Source organism: Ciconia boyciana, chromosome 1 (assembly GCF_034638445.1).
Source record: "Ciconia boyciana chromosome 1, ASM3463844v1, whole genome shotgun sequence".
Lineage (NCBI taxonomy): Eukaryota > Metazoa > Chordata > Aves > Ciconiiformes > Ciconiidae > Ciconia > Ciconia boyciana.
In genome coordinates this window covers 9,061,773-9,083,193 of record NC_132934.1, presented here as the reverse complement: position 1 = coordinate 9,083,193, position 21,421 = coordinate 9,061,773, and the positions used below count along the sequence as shown (strand labels likewise).

The 21,421-nt window shown below is 40.9% G+C and overlaps 1 protein-coding gene across 2 annotated transcripts in view; it reads left to right on the top strand.

Moving 5' to 3' along the window:
* The window catches only part of GRM3 (glutamate metabotropic receptor 3), a 49,263-nt gene that overhangs the window by 12,049 nt on the left and 15,793 nt on the right, over nt 1-21,421 (top strand). For both annotated transcript variants that reach the window (XM_072866297.1, XM_072866372.1), the window contains exon 2: nt 1,228-2,083. In XM_072866297.1, coding sequence (XP_072722398.1) covers nt 1,228-2,083 — 856 coding nt within the window. The remainder of the gene's footprint in view (nt 1-1,227; nt 2,084-21,421) is intronic.

Sequence of the window (21,421 nt, the reverse complement as noted above, 5' to 3'; positions counted from 1 at the left end):
ATCTATAAATCCCAAGAGATATGGGTTGCCAAAAAGAAGTAAAATACTTTTTGGGGTTTTTTTTACCAGACTGTCTATTTTGCTACTGACGTCTGAGCGTCTAAAATTTGCCTTGTTCCACAACACTTTTTTTAAAACAGTCCTTTGCCTTTGAATTCTCACAGACAGTCTGTGGTCAGAGAAACATTTGGGGAAAATGTGAAAAATTAGTTGATTGGGCAATTTTAAATAAGTTTCCCTTAGGAACCTCAAGTACACTATTGCTTTTCAGTTGGTTTTGTCAGGCTGTACTCCAAGATTGGCTTTAAACTTAATTTACTGGACACAACTTCCATGCACCAAAAGCAGAACTCCAAAGTCTTCCCTTTGTCATTTAAGAAGCAATCACAGGAAAAAAATGCTTTATTCATTTCTTTCCAGATATTATCAGGAGCTACACTTCTATGAGAGTAAGAGAGTAGATTTGGGAATATTTAAGCAAGGGACATAGCAACATATGAAATAAAACCACAAAAAAAGGACTTTGGACAACATAAATCACACAAGAAGGGCAATGAAAGATTATTAAAATTTGTTATTATTTGTGAAAAGCTGTAGGTCAACACAAGGAGTCAACTTGAGGAGTAGTAACATGCAATAAATATGCCATCTCAGAAGGACTGCAGTCTGAAGAGCTCAAAAAAGAGTTTAAAAGAGTAAAAAGTAGGGGGGGGGCTCAGAGCTTGAATAAGTGGAGTAAGAAAGTTCTGTGAAAGGCCTGTACAGGTATATCTGTGATATTTGCATAAAAGAGAAATTTATGTCTTATTAGTACATTTGGTTATCAAATACAATGAGTCTTGGAAAAGATGAATCACACTATGAACAGCAAAGGCATGCAAATCCCCAGACCTTAACAAGGAGCACAGGCTGAGACTGAAGTATATTGTCCATTTGTGTCAAATTCTCTGTTGGTTTAAAGAGGCACAGTTTGCCAGAAATAAAAGGTCCATTACAGTCCCAGTAGGACCCTGGGAATTAACTGGGCAGCAGAACAGCTATCCTGCATATGCATAGTGCACTGCTCTCACCAGAGTATGTTATCAACGTCCGCTATCAACACCCTTAATCTGTGATTGTCAGAACACCTCTTATTAAAAAACATTGTTTATGCCTTTCCCTAGATTTTTCTGTTCAGTTTTATAAATACCACCCTTTAAAAATCCATGTTCTCCCCCTTCTCTCTAGGTGGCAAATTTGCTCAGACTCTTCCAGATCCCCCAGATAAGCTATGCCTCCACCAGTGCAAAGCTGAGCGACAAATCCCGCTACGACTATTTCGCGCGGACAGTGCCCCCTGACTTCTACCAAGCGAAAGCCATGGCTGAAATCTTACGGTACTTCAACTGGACTTATGTGTCAACAGTTGCTTCAGAAGGAGACTACGGGGAGACAGGGATCGAAGCCTTTGAGCAGGAAGCTCGCCTCCGCAACATCTGCATCGCCACCTCTGAGAAAGTGGGCCGGTCCAACATCAGGAAGTCCTACGACGGTGTGATCAGAGAGCTGCTCCAGAAACCCAACGCCAGAGTGGTGGTGCTCTTCATGCGAGGTGATGACTCTCGGGAGCTCATTGCAGCTGCCAACCGCTTCAACGTTTCCTTTACCTGGATTGCCAGCGACGGATGGGGAGCACAAGAGAGTATTGTCAAGGGCAATGAGCACATAGCCTCTGGGGCGATAACCTTGGAACTTGCTTCCCATCCAGTTAAAGAGTTTGACAGGTATTTCCAGAGCCTCAGCCCTTACAATAACAGACGCAACCCCTGGTTCAAGGACTTCTGGGAGCAAAAATTCCAGTGTAATCTCCAGAACCGAAAACCACATAAAAAGGCTTGTGACAAGCACTTCACCATCAACAGTTCCAACTACGAGCAAGAATCCAAGATCATGTTTGTTGTGAATGCCGTGTATGCAATGGCCCACGCCTTGCATAAAATGCAGCGGACTCTGTGTCCAAACACCACCAAACTCTGTGATGCCATGAAGCATCTGGATGGCAGGAAGCTGTACAAAGATTATCTTCTGAAAGTAAACTTTACAGGTAATAACTTCTCTTTTGGTACATACAGAATGTCACTGTAATTAATGAAATGTTCATTAGTCACAGTAACAGCCAGGTGAATTTCCAGTAGCACCTATTATCAAACTTCAGACGAGAGTGGTACCCCGGCAAGGCCACTCCTGTCACAGGAAGGCAGAAAGAAGAGGGACAGAGAGCATGGTGAGAACCCTAAAAAAACCAAGCTTGATGCTCCTCCTGTTTCCAGCAGAAGGAAGTGGTGGAGGTGGCAACAGCAGGTCTTGGAAATGTTACCTACTTCCACACACCGACTTCCATTCCATTCACAGCCAGCTTGGCTTCAGCTGCGCATGTCTGGAGGCCAATGGTCATTTCACCACCTGCTACACTAGGCAATTGCCTACTATGCCTATGCCAAGACTTGGCCTTCTCTTCCTCATTTTTTATGAATTTACACAATAGCTGGACCCTGGTCAATGGCTAATGTCCTTGCAATAGTAAAGCAATAATTCCTGCCATAGAACCAGATCAGTATAAAATATTTAAATATGTGGGATAGTGCCATTACCTATGTTACAGATCTTTAGGCTTGATGACAAAGTATAAAAACCTAGATTAAATATGTGCAGGAGGCTTGTGGAGACAGAGTGGATGATCTGGCAATGATATAAGCAAACTTCGTGGGGACTGGCTGGGCAGCACATGACATCTCTGTTTTTGCCATCACATATGGCTGAGCTTAGGTTTGTTATTGATATTACACGATAGCAAGGCTAAGTAAATCTACAGTGGAAACAAGTAAAGTGTAGAGAGGATATCACGTCTTTTTGTCATTACATGTCTAATTTTTTTCTAAAGCATCTAGGTTGAGCTTGCATTTCTATGTATTATTAAACTGATATTCTCAGCTGACTGAGTTGATAGTAAGGAAACATCATGCTGTGCTTCGTATGAGAACTAGCTCCAAGAGGAATTGAAAGATAAATACGTGTATGATACAACATGCTCAGTCCCAAGAGACCCTCAATAATGGTACAACATTAATAACACTGGAAACTATGTGAAACTGTCCGATTAGAGCTTGAACTTTTCCCTCCTTCAGAGGTCTTCTGAGCGTTTGATTCAGACCGTCTCTAGACAATACCGACTACATCCCTAGAGCTTCTCTCACACCCAGTGGGGTTTGGCTGGTGTGGCCAAGTACCCCACTTTCTTGGGTACATGTAGACATACCTCCCAGCACATGCTGCAGAGCTCCTTAGGACCCCTGGTCTCCCAGCATCCTGCTAGGTGACTTGTTCAGAGCACATCAGGGCTTCCTGCAGCCCACATCCCTGGATTTCTTTATGATGGAAATCAAGGTGAGGCAGATGGGATTGGTCATGTCCTACATCTTAAGTCATCCCCCAGGAGGTGATTCAGGAGGACTCAGGGGCCTGGGCATGCTCTGGTAATATAGATTCAGTCATAAAGAAAAAATAATTATTCGGTGAGAGCAGCTGGAAGTTGAGATGCTTCAAAACCTTCATCTGAGTGTTGCATGCAATGCAGCTGAAGCAACATGCCTGGCCTGAGCAACGCAGTGCTTGTGTGCGTCACGCCATTTGGTCTCCTCCTAAAGACTGCTGCATCAGTAAGGATAGTCACATACCTTGACATACACAGATGCATAGGCAATGTATATATATCATATGTCATGCTGTAATTGCATTAGATTTATTAATTTCATGTGTTACAGACAACAGCACAAGACAGAATGAATCAACCTTTTAGGCTTTAAACCTATGGAAAATAAGAACCATCATTTCTCCTCCCCCTCCACACCATACTTAATACACAGAAACTATTTTCTCGTTTGCTTATCCTTAGAGATACCTGAATGTCTTGAAATTGTTGAAATCTAAAGGCTTTAGGAGCACAGCACTTCCCAGAAGCTGGGTCCTGGCAGACTGATGACAAGGGATGGCAGTGGTATGCAATGTGCTTCTGCCTCTGCCAGGGAGACTCTTCAGGTCAGCAACAGCCTACCCAAATGAGTAGGGAGTTCAGGAATTTAAACTTCAATTATTTTGAAACTTTTTCTGACACTCCAGGTATTTTTATGGGCTTAAATGCATACACTTTTAATAGAGTCCAGCTTTAGTCTGTCACTAGGCAATCTTAGTTCCAGTACATGATTCATAATCATTCTTCTATCGTGCAGAGATTTTATTAAGCACCTAAGCATTTTTCCACTCAGCATGGAGACATAAAGTCAAAATAACCACTATTTTCTTTGACCAAAACTCCAGGAAAATTTTCATTTAGGTACAGCCAGAAAAATTCATTTTTGTTTTGATTGAAATATCTTTTATACTTTTTATGAATTGGAAGTTGAAGCTGTTCAAGCTGAAAAAAGAAAATTCAAAACCTGTCATTTTGCAATTTTGAAAACAGAAGGCTCTTTTTGGAATCAAATTAATTTGTTTTAAAATCAATATGGAAATCTTTGAAACTCTGAAGAGCCTTAGTTTCAGTTAATTTTCATTTCCAATTTGAAACATTAAAAATCCTGTTGAGTTCTTATCCAATGGCTTTGTTCCATATATACTGTTCCTAGCTTACAGCATGATTTGCTCATCTCCTGTTTCTTTGTTATCAGTTCTTCCATTATAATGTGAATCCACGTTTTAATGTCAGTGATTTTTGAAAGCAGACGAGTGATTTTTATGTAGTAAGAGAATCAGCAAATCTTCCATGCTTTCTTCCTTTCAGAAAGGTGTAAAATTTTAATACACAGAAGTCTCGTCATTGACTTCCATGGGGCCAAGAATCCACCTTTGCTCTTTTCTGGTTGAAGAAAGTCTCTGGGTGTGTTGTTAATACAATTTCAGGACCCTGCAGCATGGTACATTTGATCAGTGATGCTCTCATATTTCCAGCTCCAAATCTGTGAACATATCTCCAGTGCAGAGAGAGGATGGCATGGAAGCTACCAGCCCATCGGGTACACTGCAACCAAGTCAAATTGGGAATTTTCTTACTTCTTTAGCCTAGGTAGTGATCCACACCCACCAAAAGGAATCAGGCAAGAAACAGAACAACAGCAATAACCATGTTTGCACACATACATGTGTGCTATTTAAGCAATGCCTCCTCTGCTGAAAGACAGAGGTACAGATAGATGAGCGCTGCATGCATAAACCTGCAGCTTGCCATGAAAAAAACCCAACAAATAGCTCTGAATGTATTGTCCCAGCTTCCAGGAGCAGGTGATGGTGTATTTCAAACACACCAGTGTGACTAAATGGTAGGGTGCATTTATATGGCTGGTGTGGGACTGTGCAATTTTAGACATTTACCCTATGCACTTGAATTAGTTTTGGTTAGTCTCTGATTACAGTTAATGGAGGGGATCAGCACTTATAGACTGAGGTTCAGCCCACATGAGGTAGCCCACGTGAGATATGATTTACCCCTACATCTCTTGCTATGACTACAGATGGAGCATAGAGCAACTGAGATTTTCACTTGTCATTTAGCTGAAAGCCTGAAGTGAGACTCTCAGGCACAGCAATAATGGGATCTGTAGGGAAATACTCAGGGACCAGCCAACAGCAGGGTTGGAGTAGAGGACTGGTCAGGATTTGTGCACTCTCATGCTGCCACTGCTACTGACATGCTGTGTGACAGGTATTTCATTAATATCTCTGGGGTCCTACTTATTTCTCCTTTTTCATTAAATTGAAATAACTCCATAGAACTGCAGTGGGGCACGAAGGCAGGGTGAGATTTCATTCCTTATTGCCTGTGAGATACACCAAGCACATAATTTTCTTGCAAGTCAGTAACATGTATATGACAAACGTCGTGATATCCGGAATGTTTTCAGTAAGGGAGAAAAGAGACACCTATGCCTGATTCCCACTTCCAGCAGCAGGATCTGAGAACACAAAGCCCAACCCCTAGATAAACAGCTTCACTCCATCTCAGAGCTTGTTTGGCCTTTCAAAGAGATATAGGCTGGTTCACCTTCTTGATCTTCCCATGCTCTGCATTCCCTCCTGAGGGCACAAGTGCAGCACTTGATGTTCTGAATCATGATGCTTTTCTGCTGATAAAGAGGTGTTGGTTCAAGAGGCTGTTAGCTTGTATTACTGGAACAACAAAGAAGTGCTGAACAAAAGCAAAGGGCTCCATGGGAGAGAGCACAGAGTAAACTCAACTTCTCGCCGGCACCCAGCCACTGCTTGGTGGAGGGCAGCGTGTGCAGGAGACTCTCAGGAGAGCTGTGATTTGGGGATGAGCTGAACACAAGGCAGAGCTTCATATATCCAGAATATATGGATATTCTGAGGGACAGAGGGGCCAGTGCAGCAACCAGCTCTGCTCACTGTTTTAGCTCCTTTAAGCAACCAGGATGACACAGAAAAGCAGTGTTATCATTGTCCACAGCTGCTATTGCCTCACAACATTTGACATGTGCCAGGACAGTGAATGATAGCACGGGCAGTGTGAAAGGGGTGTCAATCTTTTGGGATAAAGTGGCAGGGACCTGCACAGCTGTGCCCCACATGTTGCTACCTGGTGTAGCTGCTCCTCTGGGGTGCTGGGCTCCAGGTTGGCCAGGGGTGAGGAAGGGCAGCAATGACATTCAAGGACCAGTACTAGCTCCATCTGGCCCAGGGTAGCTGAGCTGGCTGTGCAGGATGACAGCCTTGTCACCCAGGGGCGTGGGACTAGGCTCCAGCTTTTCCCACTGCACAGTTAGCAGGGCTCATGGTATTGCAGGACTAACTCTGCCGTGAGTCTGGCATAGGAGCATATGGGCAGAGGGATTTAGGGGTGTATGCATGTCCACCTGTCTTCTGCAGCTTCATGAATCTCCACAGAAAATGGTAGGAGGAATTTGGCTAAAGTAGTTCTGGAAAACAGATCATTAAAAATTTTAGGCATCACCTATGTTTATAGTACTCAGTGTCTTTTCCTACCCCTTTCTTCCTCCACAGGTCATGTCCCTCCATGAGTCACTGTCATGTCCCTCCCTCTATTATGTTCAGAAATCCAGCTCTTCTACAGCAAAGTCTATATCATAAAACATAGCTTATATTGGGCAAAATCCTCTCCTGTGGCTAACCAGAATGACTACTCAAAATGAGAAAAATGTTGTAAGTCAGGTCTCATTTGTCCCCTTTCATCCACTGGACTTTATGACAAAACTTTTATTCCTGCCTGGTCCTAAGTTTCTGTGTGGTTTATTTTCTTTCTTTTCTTCCTTCCCACTCTTCCCCAGTCAATACTCAAATAATACGAAGCGAAAACACAAACTCGCCTTCTCATTTACTCTTGAACACTGGTGACTTCTGTGGTGGGAATGTACTTTCACGGACCATTTCCATCGTAACTGTTCCACCCAAGTAGGAAAGAGCTTAAATGTCATGGTCTGCAACAGGCAGATGTCACCTCACTTCTGAGCACAGCAGCATTGCATCGTCCCTGCTCTGGGATTTAGTAATAAATATTTCCTGTCAAAAGTCCGCTTCGAAGCTCAATGTCCTGCCAGGTTTGCATGGAGCATGGACCAACAAATTATGTGTCTGCTATCACAAGCAGATTATGGATGCAGAAACATCAAAGGCCAGGTATAAATTTACAGCAGGGAGTACCTGTCAGTAGATGTGCAGGCTAAAGCTAGAGCTCATATCCCAGGCTCTGCAGCAGATGGCCCTGCTACTCCATCATCTCACCCAATGAGCTCCAACTCATCAGGTCAGATCCCCTTCACTCCAGCACTCAAAGAGTCAGCTGTAAGGTCCTGCTGGCCTTCCTTGTGATGCTTATTTGTAAAATAAACCAGAACACCACTTTCAGCTGAAGGTAAAACTTTCATGGGCAGAAGGCATCTAATACCTTGTTAATCATAAAAGTTTTAAAAGCGTAATTCATTATAGATTTCTGGCCAATAAAACCAAGGAAAATACAGAGTGAATTCCCCAAGATATTCATTAAAAATATACGTGAAAAAGATGTCTAGGATTTATAGGAAAAATTACTGCCTTTTTCCTGGGACCACAAATGTGTCATAGCATTTAAAACCCTGAAAGCAGCTAAGGGACAGTCTCTGAAAGCACACATGAGACTTGCTATTTCAGAGCAGAGGAACAGTTGAACCTGCACAGTATTTTCCCATATTTCCCTCTAAATTAGAGTTATATTGGTATATACATGCACAAAGCTGTAGCAAGATTTTGACAGCCTGGTTTTCCTGATGACCCCCTCTACTTTCTCCTTCCTCCAGCTGCCTCTTTGAAGACCTAGCTGCTGATGGGGATCTGAAGTTCCTTTCCTTTGGGCAAATTTACCCCTCCAAGAGGTTCCTGGGCAGAAATCTCTGCTTAGCCCTTCCTGAAGCTTTTAATACGTGTATATATTCATATATTTATGTATTTTGTTTATATACATGCATATTTTCATATATACATATTTAATTGTGTATAATATAGATTCATAATATATAGAATCATAAAGTTAAAGAATAAATCAACTTGGAAGGCCCCTTAGGAGGTCTCTAGTCCAACCTCCTGCTGAAAGCAGGGTCAGCTGTGTGATCAGACCAAGTTGCTCAGGGCTTTATAGGTGTAAACTGGCTGAAATTAAAATACTATGGAACCTTTTCATCCTCTAGTGTAGGTTTGAGGTATCACAATGGCGAATAATCCAGTCTGCACTCTGGATGCATTGTGTGTCACACACTGCATCATGTAAACTGGATACTTGGGCTGGCAGCAGGACACAGACATTGTCATCTCTAGGGCACAGCTTCCAAATAAAATTTTCATTAAAACTTCTCTTGCCATGATGGAAGGTCAGTGACCTACTGGTTGATGGTGTCTGTTATCTAGCCAGAGACCATCATAAAATGCTGCCTTTTCATGCTTTCATTTGGTACTAATTAACAGTAATTAGCCTAAGTGAGCAAGAGCAGAGGTTGAATTGTGTTCTTACCTCTTGAGATAAGCTCCAGCAGCAGAGGCCAAGGTGTGCTGGACCATTGCTTCCCATCTAACCCAGGAGCAAGGTACTTCTGCCTTCTGCCACCACTGCCACCACTGCCTGCTGCCACCACTCTTCTGCCTGACCTGGGTGCTGAACTCCCGTAGACAAAAAGATGGGAAATACAGCATTAGCAGGACACAGAGAAGCAACAACCTTTTGTCATAGTCCTCAGGAAGAGTCTGGAAGTACACTGCCTTTGGCCTTCACTCAGCTGGGTGCCATTCCTGGAAAGTCTGCAGAAACCACAGGCCAGCAATGGACCCAAACTTGTTATAGCAGCATATTTAGGTGAAGGCACTTTGACATCCCTAAAATAGCAAATATGTCTCCATCTTAGTTTCCTCTACTTGAATATTTATACAACCCACCACTTCAGCTGAGCTATGAAAAACTGAACATAAAGTTATATAGTCTGTGTCTTGTATGTAACTTATAGTCAGCTGCTTTTGTCATATTAACAATGTAGCCTTTAGGCATCTTATAAATCTCTAGATTGCGCAATGCCCATGCAGGTGTGTAAATGAGGATGAGATTAGACACCCTGTGTTTATGGAGAAACACATGACTGAAAAACTGAGCAATGATTTTCTTTCAGATCACATATTTGAGGGACAGAAGGCTCAGTAACCTAATTTCTTTAAATCACAGACTTCTACATTTGCCTGCTGCTTGTTTTATAATAGTTATTATTTCACCTTTTGTTTCGCTGGCAAATGTCATGTGAATCCCAAACACCGAGGGTCTGCACAGTGGAGTGGAAGAGTCGTACAGCCTTTCCATCCCCCAACCATGCACACTCACTTTTCCAATCCCACTGGTCTTTACAACAGGGGGACAACTCAGGACATACCATGGGATTATATTCTTATTCTTCATGCAGATTTACCTATGAGAGACATCCACACATACGGGAAAAGATGTCAGGTCTCCTTCTTTCTCCTTGTGACCTGGAAGGACAAAATATCATGTGAGAAAAGAGTTTGGTTCAGGATTCCTACCCATTACATTTTAGCATCTAATTTGGCTCTGAAAAGCCAATGGGAGCACCAGATTCTTCTCTATTACCTGCTATGGAAGAGCACTTTAGCACTTCCAGAACTAAACTCAGTTAGTCTCACTTGCATGCTGAGGTACTATTTTAGGGGCTGAAGAAGACAGAGGCTGTGCTCAGAACATGACCAGAGCAGTGTTAATGAGGATGAGGACAAGGACATGAGGAGGAGATTGCACAGGGACACGTTGGGACAATGTGACACATTGGGAAAATAAATTACTCTTTTGAGTAATCCAGGTGTGTCCTGGACTTCCAATGAGTCCCCGAGAAAATTGGTCTTTTCAAAAGGTAATGAAGAAAACTACAGAGTCACAAACCCCGATGACTAATCCCAAAGGTAACTAAATGTTATGTTACTTTTACCAAACCTCTATTTTTGTTGGCAGCTAATAATTATACTAGAAAGGCAGGATTGAAAGCATCATCTGTAGAAAAGTATCTTTCTCCTGAAATAACCTTAATATCACTACATTCCTGGAAGACACGTTTGCTTCATCCAGTAGAGCACAGTGCAAAGATATTCCCAGGCTAACACTGACTAAATGGGAACTGGTACCAAACCAGTATAGCTGCATTAACGTGACACTAACATTCAGCCCAGCCTGCTGCTGCAATCTAGACATGGATCTTGGTCTGAATCCTACATTACTTCCCCGTAGCATATTTCCAGGCAAAACCTGTCACAAGCTGACAGTTGTACTTGTACTTGTTCAACTGCAGCCCAGATGAGCATGTGAATCTATTTTAGCTTTCTGTGAAGCCTGAACTATTCCCTTCAAGCTTGTCTTGCCCATTTCTGACTCCCAGTGCAGAAAAAAGCAGCTCAGTGATAGTCATGTTTCTCTATCTACAAGGCAGAAAGGAACTCAACCCAACCTCAAAACATTCCTTGTGTAAATTTTTGCACTAATACACATTTTTCCCAAATCTTCACAGCCTTTCCCTTTGTGTAAATGGTCTCATGAATCAAAAGTACTTAGGGCAAAAGTTGCAGAGGAATGACTGAAAGGATTTCCTACCACAGATTTACCTTTCTTATTCATGCAAGTGTTAGTGAGTATTTTTAATAAAAAAATTGCTCAGGCCAGTAGATCACACCTACCTTCTAAAAGAGAATTCGAAAAGCAATCAGGTCTGCACTTTCATGGAGCAGAAACTCCTTTTACATATGAGTACTCTTCACAAACTGACCTTCTACGCAATCCCCGTCAACTGCAAACTGGATGGGCCCAGCAGACAGATGTGTTAAAGGGCGACTTTCTTTCATTTCCTCATCTATTAGATCCACGTTTCTAAACACCTCTAAAAGCATCTCAGAGAACATCTGCTTTGGCATCACTGCAATATTTATGGCTATTTTGTTAGCAGATACAGAATAGAATGTAAAAAGATATTTCATTGGTGTTATCTGGGTGAGTCATTTCCTTTTGTTTCCTTCTTCCTGCCATGAAAGTGTATTCTGTCTGAGGATATAACAAGTGAATACAAAGAATACTAAAATTCTTCAAGGCAGGGAGAACAACACATATATTCATGCACAGGAGTATCAGAAGCAGAGAAACTTCTAACAAAATTGTCCACAAAATCTTAGTTGTAGCATGGCTCAGGCACAGGAGCAATCCTTTGATTTGCTTTCTCACCTCTTGCTCCAGCCATGGAGCAGTAAATCAACATCAACTCACCTGCTCACTATTGGGATGCAAAGGCATTCAGCACTAAGCCAGAAATGACAATATCTCCAAATATAAGTCCTTAAATTTAATGCATATAAATCATAAAATAATTACCGAGATCATTAAGTTTGCTTGTAGGGTCTCCATACCAAAACTCACTATCTCCTTAGTGCATAGGAAGAACAGAGCCAAAAGCAGTGGTGATGTGAGTGGTGGTTGCAAACACCCAGTAAATAGAAAGCAGAGGTTAATGTACCTCACAGCCTGAAGGCCCGTGCCCCCTCAGTCTTGCATCCACTTTTCACCTCCTACAGTTTTGCTTTTCTTGTTACAAGCCCATCTTTCTACTTGCCAATATATGAATCATCTCATCTCTTCTAGACGAATGGCACATATATATCTAGCACTTTTCCTACAGAAGAAATTCAAGAGTACTTCTGAAGGCTGAGAGATACTCACTTTCTAAACGTGCATGTGCAATTACTCGTCAATTCAATACGGGTTTCATGCAGTACATTTTTCTATTTGCTGCTATACACAGATTCCAGACAATTTGATGGACAGCAGAATAAGCTAATGCAGCAATTCCTTTGTACGTATGAAATATTTACAAACTCTGCGGCTGAAATACAAGGCTCAGCTAAGAAAACACTGTAGTTTTAGCAAGGGAAGGAATTGCACCATGCTCAGTGGAAACAGGGAAACTATTAGTGTGAGAAAGCTGAGCAAAGCACAGCCTTGAATAAAGTCCTCACATAGAATGTATGTGCCAACTCTGTAGCTGAGAGCGTATGGACTTTCAGGGTGGACTGTGATTTGTAATGGCTGCATCTGACATCACTTTGACTCCGTGACTCAGTATCAACTACACTGTCTTATGGGAAGTTTGGATCAGAAAAAACACACACAGGCATGCACGCACACACGTGCACGCACACACACTCACAAGAGCACTCACTTACTGTTCTTTAAAATTCAAATTTACTTAACCCAATTCTACAGCAAAAGATAATGCTGGATGTATGATTGTTGATTTTGAATTGTCAAAAAGTGAACAGCAAATCAAAAAGCAGTGATCTTTTTCTACCAAACAGGAGGGAGAACCTCCTGGTGTTTAGGTAGCAGCACTGATGAGTTCCAGTATCCACAACCAGGGGACAGTCCCAGAGTGATTCTTCTCTCAGTTTTCCATTTGTTCCTTTTCTTGCAGAGGTCTTTACTGTCCTTGTAGCTTCTTATTATCTCTTTTATCTTTTCACTATACACAGGATGCTTTGCATATGCTGTATACATGTGTCCTGGTTTCAGCTGGGATAGAGTTAATTTTCTTCCTAGTAGCTGGCATAGTGCTGTGTTTTGGATTTAGCATGAGAATAATGTTGATAACACACCGATGTTTTAGTTCTTGCTACCTAGTGCTTACACGAAGTCAAGGACTTTTCAGCTTCTCATGCTCTACCAACTGAGAAAGCTGGAGATGCACAAGAAGGTGGGAGGGGGCACAGCTGGGACAGCTGACCCAAACTGGCCAAAGGGCTATTCCACACCATATGACATCATCCTCAGTATAGAAACTAGGGGAAAGCTGGCTGGGGGGCCGCTGCTCAGGAACTAGCTGGGCATCGTTTGGCGAGTGGTGAGCAATTGCATTGTGCATCACTTATTTTGTATATTTTTTATTGTTGTTGTTGTTGTTGTTGTTATTTATTATTATTATTTTCCCTTCCTTTTCTGCCCTATTAAACTGTCATTATCTCAACCCACGAATCTTACTTTTTTTTCCCCCCTGATTCTCTCCCATCCCACTGAAGGGGGTGTGAGCGAATGGCTGTGTGGTGTTTAGCTGCCTGCCAGGTTAAACCATGACAACGTGTTCTTCTTTCTATTGATTATGCCCTAAAAGCAATCCCCCCTTGTTGCCAAGGTTGAATTTCTTTAGTGATCAGTAGCTGACTGTGTGTAGCTCTGGAGCCTCAAGCATCTTCCTGTGCTTCTGCTACAGAATTCTCCCACTCTTTTCCTGTGGGAACACTTTCTCTGTGGCTCTTTATCTTTTACAGTAGGTCTTAAATTTGCTACAAAACACTAGAAAATGCTTGATCATATGCAGAAGTGTATGGGATGGGTTTGCTGGACTCTTCTAGTCTAAGCAGCAATGACAGTTGCCTCTAACAGCAGAAGTTTGTGCTCTTGAAGTCCCTTCCAAGTCTATTCCTTTGACGTAAATAACTATATATCATGTGCCCCTATGAGTAATTTTTACCTATTGTTTATCTGAAAGTAGAGTTTTTCCACGGTATTTATCTATTGCCCTGATGGATGGAGCAGCTGATCACTGCTCCAAGATTTGATGCCAGCTTGGTAGCAGAGATTGGCCTGCTGTGCCAGGACAGATCTCTACCAGACAGTGGCAAATAAGACACTGTATGAAGCTGCTATTGGGAACTGACAAAAATGTACTGAAAAAGTTTGTTAAACTTCCTCTATTACATTTGCACATCTATTTGAATAAATAGCTAATGGCTAGTTAATGGTCCAGAAACTGAAAGAATAAAAAGCCCATCTTTAAAGGCTCTTTACAGAAGAAAATACCTCAAGTCAGATGAAGGTTTGAGGCAGTGCTGTTAATGTCCTTTCTAGATCTCTGAAACACTTTATCAGTCTAAGCCTATCAATGTGTTTCTGCTTCCACCATTAAACAGGCAAATAAATCAATGTTTTCTTTTTACATTTTCCCCTGAGGTCCGGTGATTGTCGTTGCTGTTGCTGAACTGATTCAGTGGAGCAAAACATTAGCAAAAATGATTCTGTGCTCTCAGCTTTATCTTTTCTTCCTGAGAGCAGAAGAATTTGCAAGTATTAATAGGACATGCAGCTTGCATGTTGTAGGACAATGCACGCCAGTGAACACTGATGACGTTGGGAGAGGTGATGTGCTACCTTTGCAGCTGGTGTGTGATATGCATGAATAACCTTAAAAGCCAGGAGTTCTTATCCTTTATCTCACTATCTTTTTTACTGAAATTCATTGTTGTGAGTAGCTTACTTTCACCTCTCGATTGGCTGACTTGATTGGCTGACAGTAGATTATATGAGATATACCCTACGGAATACTGACTTAACCTGTCATTTCAGTAGATGTGCATTTCTACCCATGGCATTATTATATGGAAATGAGTAAAAAGAAAATCCAGACTCGAACGTTTACAAAGGGAGATGAGTCACATTTAATGTGTGCGGCGGGCCTTACGGAAAGCATTAGTTTGACGATTTCTCCATCAGTGGCCAAAATTCAAGCCAGCCAGCTTTCATATCTTCTTTGACACAACACACTTTGTAGTCTAATAACTGGAGAACTATCGACAGAGGAACCTACCCACCTCCTGATGGCAACTCAGTTTAGCCAGAGCCCACCTTTGGAGGTGTCTATTTCTCTCCATTGACTATAGGAGCTCTGTAAAACTACACTCCCAATGTAGACACTCTAATTAAGTTTAGGTTAAAGAAATATAGGCCACTTTTTTCATGCATATATTATATTCACAGAGAAAACTGATCCATTCCAGAATCTTACACCATAAGATGTGTGAAACATTTACATTTCCAGCTGAACTCCACGTCTTCTTTGTCTTCCACCAACATTATGTCAGATGTACCAAATACTATAACTGAGCCGCATAATATGTCTGAGCATAAAGGTTCCTATGTGTGTTCCACCGTAGCATTGTTTCTTTATTCCAGCTCTGGAGCATCCTACAACTCCTTTTTTTCCCACAAAATGTTCAATAAATTTGAGCTTCAGTTATTTCAAAAAGATGCTCTCCGTAGAATTCACTACTTACAGTTTTATTTTCTTACTGGAAATACAATTTCATTTTGCAAATTACCTCATTATTAGCAATTTGTAGGGTGATTGCTGAGAGTTTTCAGTAGCTTCTTAACAAAAATAATAGCATAGAGTCATAAGATTTGTAGGAAGAGGCAATACATTTATTAGACTGCTCACATACCTGGAAAAAACAGAGAAGCTTTTGGCATAACATCTCTTCGCTGTATCTTGTCTTGTGTCTTGATCAGTCCTTGTGTTTCTAAACTATATACTTTTAAAGAAGCGAACAAAAAGCTCTCAGCAATCACTCTGCAAATGGATAGTAATGAGGCTGTTTGCAAAGTGAAATTGTGTTTCCAGGAGGAAATAAAAACCTGATATACTGAACTCCAAGCAGAGCTGTTCCTTCAAAATAATTGAAGCTCAAATTTATTGAGCAATTTTTCTGACGACCTAATGAAGTGACCTTGTGCCTGAAAGCTTGTGCACTTCTTCCATTTACAGACTAGTCTAATAGAAAATACTGCCTTTCTTATGGGCTTGAAATTTCTTTAATCTTAGACCATCACAGATACAGTATTACTACTACTACTACTAAATAATAGTATTCCTCTATAAGTAATTAAATCTATGTCAGCCCACCTGATTTGGGAGTGTCTTCATATCAAGTCAATTAGGAAATAACAGCCAGAGGGTCTATTTCATGGTTCATTTGGTTCTGATCTCTAAGGGCAAACTATCTAACTAAATTATTCAGAGCACTGTCTGGAAACACCTCTCTAATCCTCAAGTCCCCACAGAGGAAAGAATGTTTTAACCAACTTCCTTTAATATCTTAATAACTGAATCTATTCATATTTCCTTCAGGCTGACAAAGAAGGACAAAAAAATATTATTAGGTATTCAACACTTCCTTAGCCATCAGCTACTATATGCAACCTGGGGGTGGAATTAGCACATCATGGAATGGTGCCTCCAAAAAGAAAGATTCATCCCCCTGTGACATAACTGAGTCCCTCACTTAGTCCAAAAGTGAATTTTAGCAAAATTAAAACCTCAAAGCTTCAACCTCTTTCAGCTGCACCCAGGATGTATTGAGGAGAGAGGGGTAAGGCACAGCACCAGTTCCCAGCACGGAGGTTAAATGAGAATGTCCCTCACACAGAAGTTCAAATCGGACACAGGGAACTCATAGCCCTGGGACTGGCAGAAAGTCCCAAAATCTCAAGCTCTGAAATTGATTTTAATGTTCAGCAACTCTCAGATAGCTCACCAGCGAACTTATTTTTTTCTCAGCCCAGAACTTATACTTCTAGCTCCCGAGTTTTTGTGTTGTCACCCTAACAGTGGCCATAATTCTTCATAATGGGATTGGGTTCCCCTTGCTTTTGTTTACAAAATAACTAGTTGGCCTGAGGGAGGAGTTAGGCAGTTTAAAGTCATGGTTTAATTTCCTTTGTAATTGCAAGTTGATTGCTAGTATAAATTACCTTGCATGCATTTTGGCCATTTGCCAGCCATTTCCTAAAGTGGATAATCTAAAATTAAAAGAGTGGTACAAATCGAAAGGCATTGCTATGTTCGAATCTCACAAATCATTCATATCAATTATCAACCTAGCAGACTTATTAAAAAAATAAAAACACCTTGGATGCTTTTCCATGAATGTTTGATTTATTTTAAAGTTGGACTAATGCAACTTTAACCAAAAAAATTCAAGACATTTTCTTAATATCAGGGGATATGTTTTGTATTTTTAAGGAGAAATAGAATGACTGTAAAACATTTACATGCTTTCTGCCTTCCATGTCTCAAACTCCGAATCCTTTAAGGAATCAGAAATCCCCTTCCTTATTCCTTAAATTTCCTTTAAAAATAAGAGTAATTTCATAATTTCCTTGATGAAGGGTTGTACCTTAGCATCTAGTTCATTCTCCGAGTCCAAAAGACCACACATACGCCCAAGGGCCCCACAGGAAAGAGGACAACACACACCTGAAAATGTAAAACATTATGCTCGAGGCAAGCATTTCACAGGAAAGGTAGCTAGGGAGTTCTGCGTTCAGCCAGGCTAAGGAGAATGACAAACTGAATTAATCCCTCTAATCTTTTGGAGCATTCTTAGTTTATTTTGCCAGTGTCCACGTTACTTTTCTCCTGGACTGTTTTCTCTGATAGCCTCCGCAGCAGTCACAGCAGCCCGTGCAGACGGCCTGCAAGAGACACCCCTTCGCAGGCACATTGCAGCGAGCTTGTACAAGTTGCTATCACCTGGCTCTTCAGCTGTGAGCCTTTCTGTTCCAAATATTGGTGATATTCATCTCACCTAACTTCAGATACATATATTGTAGATGTATGTTAGCTAGTCACTCTCATTATGGTCAGCAGAAAAAAAAACAGGTACACTTCAGCTGAGCCATCCTAGATACCTACTCTAAGGTGAACCCTAGAAATACCCATTCTCTTTTGCAGGACAGAAGCTTGGGATAACTAACTTATATGCAGATACCTATGTGACAGATCTTTGCAAATAAGCCTGAGGAAACATTTCCATCTCTGACTCCTGCAAACACTGTGGGGGTCTATGACGTGCTAAAATTCCCTACAAGTGAGTTTCTAACCTGAGAGAGAAACCATAGAGCTGAATGGAAAATCTGTAGACATAGATAGGAAAATTACATTTGTGGAAGACTAATCAGTCTCATTCATTTATTGAATGAGAAGAAGCAATACTGAATATGACCCAAACACATCCAGAAATGGTGCAGAGGTTAAAAGTAACTACTTGTCTCTGTGAAAACTGATATTTTCAGTCCATTCATTATTTATTAATTGTGGAGAAGTACAATTTACTGACACTTCACTCTGAGCATTCCCTATACTAACTTTTAAATTGCCAAATTTCAATGTCCCTTCTGCAATCAGGTGTGAAACCATCTGCATTATGCTGAGATAGAAACAAGAGTGGGTGCATCAGGACTCCATTACTCGGTCTGAAAGTTCAGCCAAGCAGAAATAAGTCACTTTGACCTCAACAAACCATATCTAGCTAAAAATAAAAGAAAATGAAAAGATATATGCATTCTCAGGGTCCTTTGTGATACTTTTCAAGATAAGGCATCACACATGCAGATGAGGCCGTTGGACAAACACACCATATCCTGTTCTTATATTATTATTAAGGCTTTTCCTTACAGTGCTTTAATAAGGCATTGCCCAGGATATGTAACAGGAAGGAGTACAGGGCATTAAAAAAAAACTATATTTTTCCATTACATAAACAAATGCCTTGTTTTTCAGTCTTAAATCAGAAGTTCAGAGTTTTTGCAGCACCATCTAGTGAGACTAGAGAGGTTTTACTCAACTTTTCCGAAACTCCAGCCTGTTCCCTCTACATTTGCATTTCTTTTTAATCATCATCTCCTTATTCTGTTGGCTGAAAGTCTTTGGGGCCAACAGGCTGTTGAAGAAGGTGCCTTTGGTGCACACAATAGTCCTTTTTACATTTCTTTCTGAACCACATGAAACCCCACAGCTTTGCAAACTGCCAAGCTGAAAAACTGCAGAGCTTTCATCAAGCCTTGTTATTAATGAATTGCCTCCTAGCAAGTGAGCTGTGCCTCTGATCTGTAACTTGTTTTGAAAGAATACACTCTGCAAGGAAAGAGCAGGTGTGTGTTTTATTGGATATGAAGGATGTTCTCAGAGGTAGGCATACCTGTCATCATTCCTACCAGGAAGTGTTGCAGATAACATTTTCTATAAGACACCATCTATACACTCAGCTCTGTGCCAAACATATGCAAGACTCTGTATGCAAAATATCCTTCCTGGCCCAAAGATGTTGCTGGCAAACAAAACTCAGTCTGATTCCAAGCCAGTTAAGATGACGCTCATCTTTTCCTAAGCTGTCTCTTAAAAGTTTCCCTGTGCCTAATTAGGATTAAAACTGCTTTGTTTTCTTCATCTACTCATCCCTGGTTAAAAAATCCTGGAGTACTTTCACTCAACTGAGCCAATGTATGGAATCAGAAGCATTTCAAAAAAGATTTCTCATACCACCTCTTCAAATAATGGTTTTGACCAATAAGAAAATCAATCCCCCCCTTCAGAACTTTCTTTCTGAATTATTTCATGTTACCAAGAGCTATACATCACTGACACCAAAAATAATAAAGATTTCCAAATGAAAGCAACTCACCTGCTTCTAACAGCACATAAGCACATACTGGCAAGTTATGTGATTGTTGGAAAAGGTGATTCCACTGTAGGAAGATGGAAACAAAATTACATAATTCACTATATAAAAGCTATGATGTTATTTTATGTTCTTACCTATATCTGCTACTAAAACAGTCGTAAAACTACACAGTCTTTCCTCTCTTATCTGAAGCTGAAGGAGTTTGTCCTCCACTTACACAAAGGCATCCTCTCCTCTGATAGGATTTCTTCAGTGAGCTGATAGAGGCAGGCTGCCTGCACCGTGGCTCCATAGGCTTCTGTCTTCTGCACTCTGTGTACCTGAGTGCTTCTCCCATTGTCATAAATGTCACCGCTGTTGCATCTTCATTGCCAAACTGTTGCAAGCTGGAGCACAAAGCATCGCTGGTTTACTTTAAGTCACTTTCAATTATCCTTTCTTTTCCTTTATAACTTCTTCTATAGAATTTATCTTGGATAACTGCTTTGCATAAGGATAATTCATTTCATGAAGTGCAAGGGGAAGAGAAGATTCAAAGATACTGCTCAAAGGAGACAAAGTTTGTATTGTTATTCAGATAGCCTCTTAGCTAACAGCATGGGTAGACCCAGAGAGTCTTGTCTCTCATCTCCCAAGGGACGAATCCAAAACAGCTTAGTTACAACTCTGAAAAAGACCTGCCAGAAATACCTGTTATAAGATTGTAGGTGTACACTCAAAACTGAAATTTTTGACATCTCACTTATGACATGGCCTGACATAATCTCTGGGAAAATCATCTACCAGTACACAAAAATTATTCTTTTTACTCTAGAACATAAAGTCCTGCTTTCTTAGTATATTACATTCTTGCCTATAAGCATCTTATTTTTATGATTATTATTAGATTATATTTTCTGAAAACATGACTTTTTGGAAATGGTTCTACAGGATCTAGAATATGTTGATAAATATCAGTTAAAATACCTTAGTGATTTTATATGTAATCAGTGAGTATATTAATTGCTGCCACCCAGTGGGCTCATTTGTAGGCTTTGGCTCACCATACTATAATTTAATACATCATTGTTTGGTTAAATGATTTCATCCTCTCCATCTGAAGGAGTGTGATTTATTTTCCTCTATCAGCAGCCACTAAAAATGAATGTTTCAAGCTACAAGCTGTGGTTGACTTAAAACATATTGTCCTACAAAAACCTTTTCTTCCTATTTGTAGCGTGGGAACAGCCCCATGGAAGGCAACATATACATGAGCTTCAAGCTAACTACATGTGAGATTACTTGCTTTGCCTTCTGGACCTACCTGCAAAGTCCAAGGCAAATACTTCGCTCTGTTTAAATGTTAAATATTATGTCAGAACTAAGAAGTTGTTTAACATGTTATACATGGGGAACTCTTTCCTGAAAAGTGCTGATATTTCTGACCCTCACTTGCACTGGGGTACTCGTGCACTGGAAGTTTCGCACTTGACAGAAGATAAGCCATGCAACAAGTTTGCAGTTTTATCTTGCTTACCTGTGGCTGCACTGGTCCCAGTAGAAGTCACAGGCTCTCAGCACACCTCAG